This window comes from Montipora capricornis, chromosome 12 (assembly GCF_036669925.1).
Source record: "Montipora capricornis isolate CH-2021 chromosome 12, ASM3666992v2, whole genome shotgun sequence".
Classification (NCBI taxonomy): Eukaryota; Metazoa; Cnidaria; class Anthozoa; order Scleractinia; family Acroporidae; genus Montipora; species Montipora capricornis.
In genome coordinates this window covers 38649938-38652437 of record NC_090894.1, presented here as the reverse complement: position 1 = coordinate 38652437, position 2500 = coordinate 38649938, and the positions used below count along the sequence as shown (strand labels likewise).

Below are 2500 nucleotides of genomic sequence, written 5' to 3'. Positions count from 1 at the left end.
GGCCTAAAAACTGTAGGCCCCGTCTCACAACCCTTCAGTATTCACAACCCAGTGTGACCTAAAAGAACCCACACACTATTCGTAAAGAGTAGGGCATGGAGCTCCCGGTGTTGTGGTCAGGCCTCATTTCATTCATTCATGTGCTGGGTGAAATTGCTAATGGAATGATAGTAGCTGCCAGCAGGGCCTATATATGCTGATGTCCGATCTCACCCATAGATCCCTTGCTTGTAAAGCGCATTTTGAATATGTTCATAGAAAATGCGCTATATAAATCCATTACCATTACCATTACCAATTTTGGGTCTTTTAGCCCAAAAGAAATGAGAAAACGAAAATTTAATGGGCATAGCGGAAGTCAGGGAGTCCACTTGCGAGGAGTGAGCCATACACTTCTGAAAACTGGTGTTCCTATCATTTTGGGAAACTACAAGCAGTTGCATAAAGGTTGAGACACTGAATCAAAATTCACCTCTTCTTCCTAAAACCCCTCTTCCAGTTCATACGAAAAGTCCCAATGCCCGTCCATCCCCTCCCTCCCCTCCCTCCCCATCCCCCTTTTTCAGTGTTGATACCCTTTAGTTTGAATGGCAAATGCAGATGGAAACAACTTTGCTTGGTGGGAAAGTGGGTTGGGGTTGCGCTGACTTGAATGACACCCACTGTACAGTTATTAACAGTGAGTGTCTCAACTCTTTTTGCAATTGCTTGACTGTAGAATTTTATGCATTAGCTCTAAACCTTAAAAAGCTTTTCCTTGCTGACATGTGCATCTACTCTCTCTAGGTTTTCAACCCACAAGGAAAAGATTGGGAGTTATGCTGATATTCGAATTTTGACTTATACTGTACGTGTATTATTTATAGGAGACAAAGAAGGGAAGGCCAGTAAGTGCACGCAAGCCTAAAAAACTTGCTCCAAAAAACAAAGAGAAAGTGAGCAAGGATGCAGTATTACCAGTATCTGACATCAATGATAAAACAGACAGTGACAAGCTAATTTATCAGGTTTGTGGCTTTTTGTTAGTGTATATAATTTAATAATTACTTACTATTAATGAACTTTTTTCTGAAACATCTCTGCAGGCTGGGATTCTTCTGTAAATCTTTCAATTTGGTGTGCTTACTATGTGCTTGTGAAAATTCAGCTTTTTCAGTTTGGACCAATGTCAGTACTCTTTTGGCCCAGTGTAACTTCAGTCACAAAAAATTCCAATAATGCTTTCCAACATCTTCCTCAACAAAAAGGTTTGATGGAAAATGTTATGGTTCAAGAAAAAATGATTTTTTTTATGTGGACACATTGTCGGTGAATAAATAATATTATTGTATAATTTATCCAGAGGGAAATCCCTCCAACAAGAAACACCTATGAATAAATTGAAGGCAGGTACTTCAAAATTCAAGATTTTATCTACTTACAACAAACTGATAACATTATAATTTAAAGAAAAATGTTTCATGATCTGGACATTTGTCAGCAGTACTGTTCTTCATTTGGGGAGACAAGACCTTTGGAAATTATTCATCCAAGATTTAGAGCTGAACATTCGGCTGTGCTGAGGTTTCATAGACATACATGTCTAAAATAATTTTATTGAGAAGAGGCAGGAAGAAATCTTGCAATTTCTGAAACATTGTTACACACCCAGAAGTCTATTGCGGCAGACAGAGTGCAGAAAGTCAATCATCTTTGGAGCTTTCTCATTTCTCTTTGCTAGCTCTTACATCAGAGGAATTGAGGGGCATTGCATCTTCAAAAAAAATTGTTTTTTTTTTCATCAGTGCACTCTGTTGCAGTGGTCAAAAGCCATCTAATTCATATTACATATATTTTAACTTAACAGTATAATAGTAATAGTAATAATAATAATAATAATAATAATAATAATAATAATAATAATAATAATAATAATAATAATAATAATAAATTTCCAGATAGATTTTTTTACTTCATTGCCTATTAAACAGAATCTTAGCTGTGTGGAACAAAACAGACTCATGTAGACTTTTTGCCAATTACACTTCATCCATCAATGATAAGTACCATTTAATCAATGTTGTTAAACTCTCTTAGTTTGCATTTGTCATAACTTGGGAAGTGCCAGTGTTTAATGTTGCCAGTGTCAAAATGTTTATGTTTAAACATGAAGACGCACTATAAAAGGATTTATCAATCAACTGTGGACGCAATTGAGCTCTTTCATAATTTTTGCAATAAAAATGCCCCTTATGGCGATGTGTCCGTATGTCATAAAATGTTATCTGTCTATCTTTTTTTAAATCCCCTGTCCCTTTTTCTCATGCTAGAAATATCTTTGAGGGCTTTCATCTCTGAGATCCTGTTTGTTGATCACCATTTTGAATAATTATATTTATCAGTTGTGCTTGAGTGAATTTTGAACAAAAGCGGTGCGTGAAGCCACACCTTTTGTAGTGCTTCTTCATGTTTAAAATTAGAGAAAGTCAAAACAGTTAACAAGGGTGAAATACCACCTGGG

At 36.2% G+C, this 2500-nt stretch overlaps 1 protein-coding gene across 1 annotated transcript in view; it reads left to right on the top strand.

Annotated features, from left to right (window-relative positions):
• Nucleotides 1-2500, top strand: part of LOC138025188 (uncharacterized) — a 16242-nt gene that overhangs the window by 5927 nt on the left and 7815 nt on the right. The window contains exon 3 of the mRNA XM_068872382.1: nt 867-1007. Coding sequence (XP_068728483.1) covers nt 867-1007 — 141 coding nt within the window. The remainder of the gene's footprint in view (nt 1-866; nt 1008-2500) is intronic.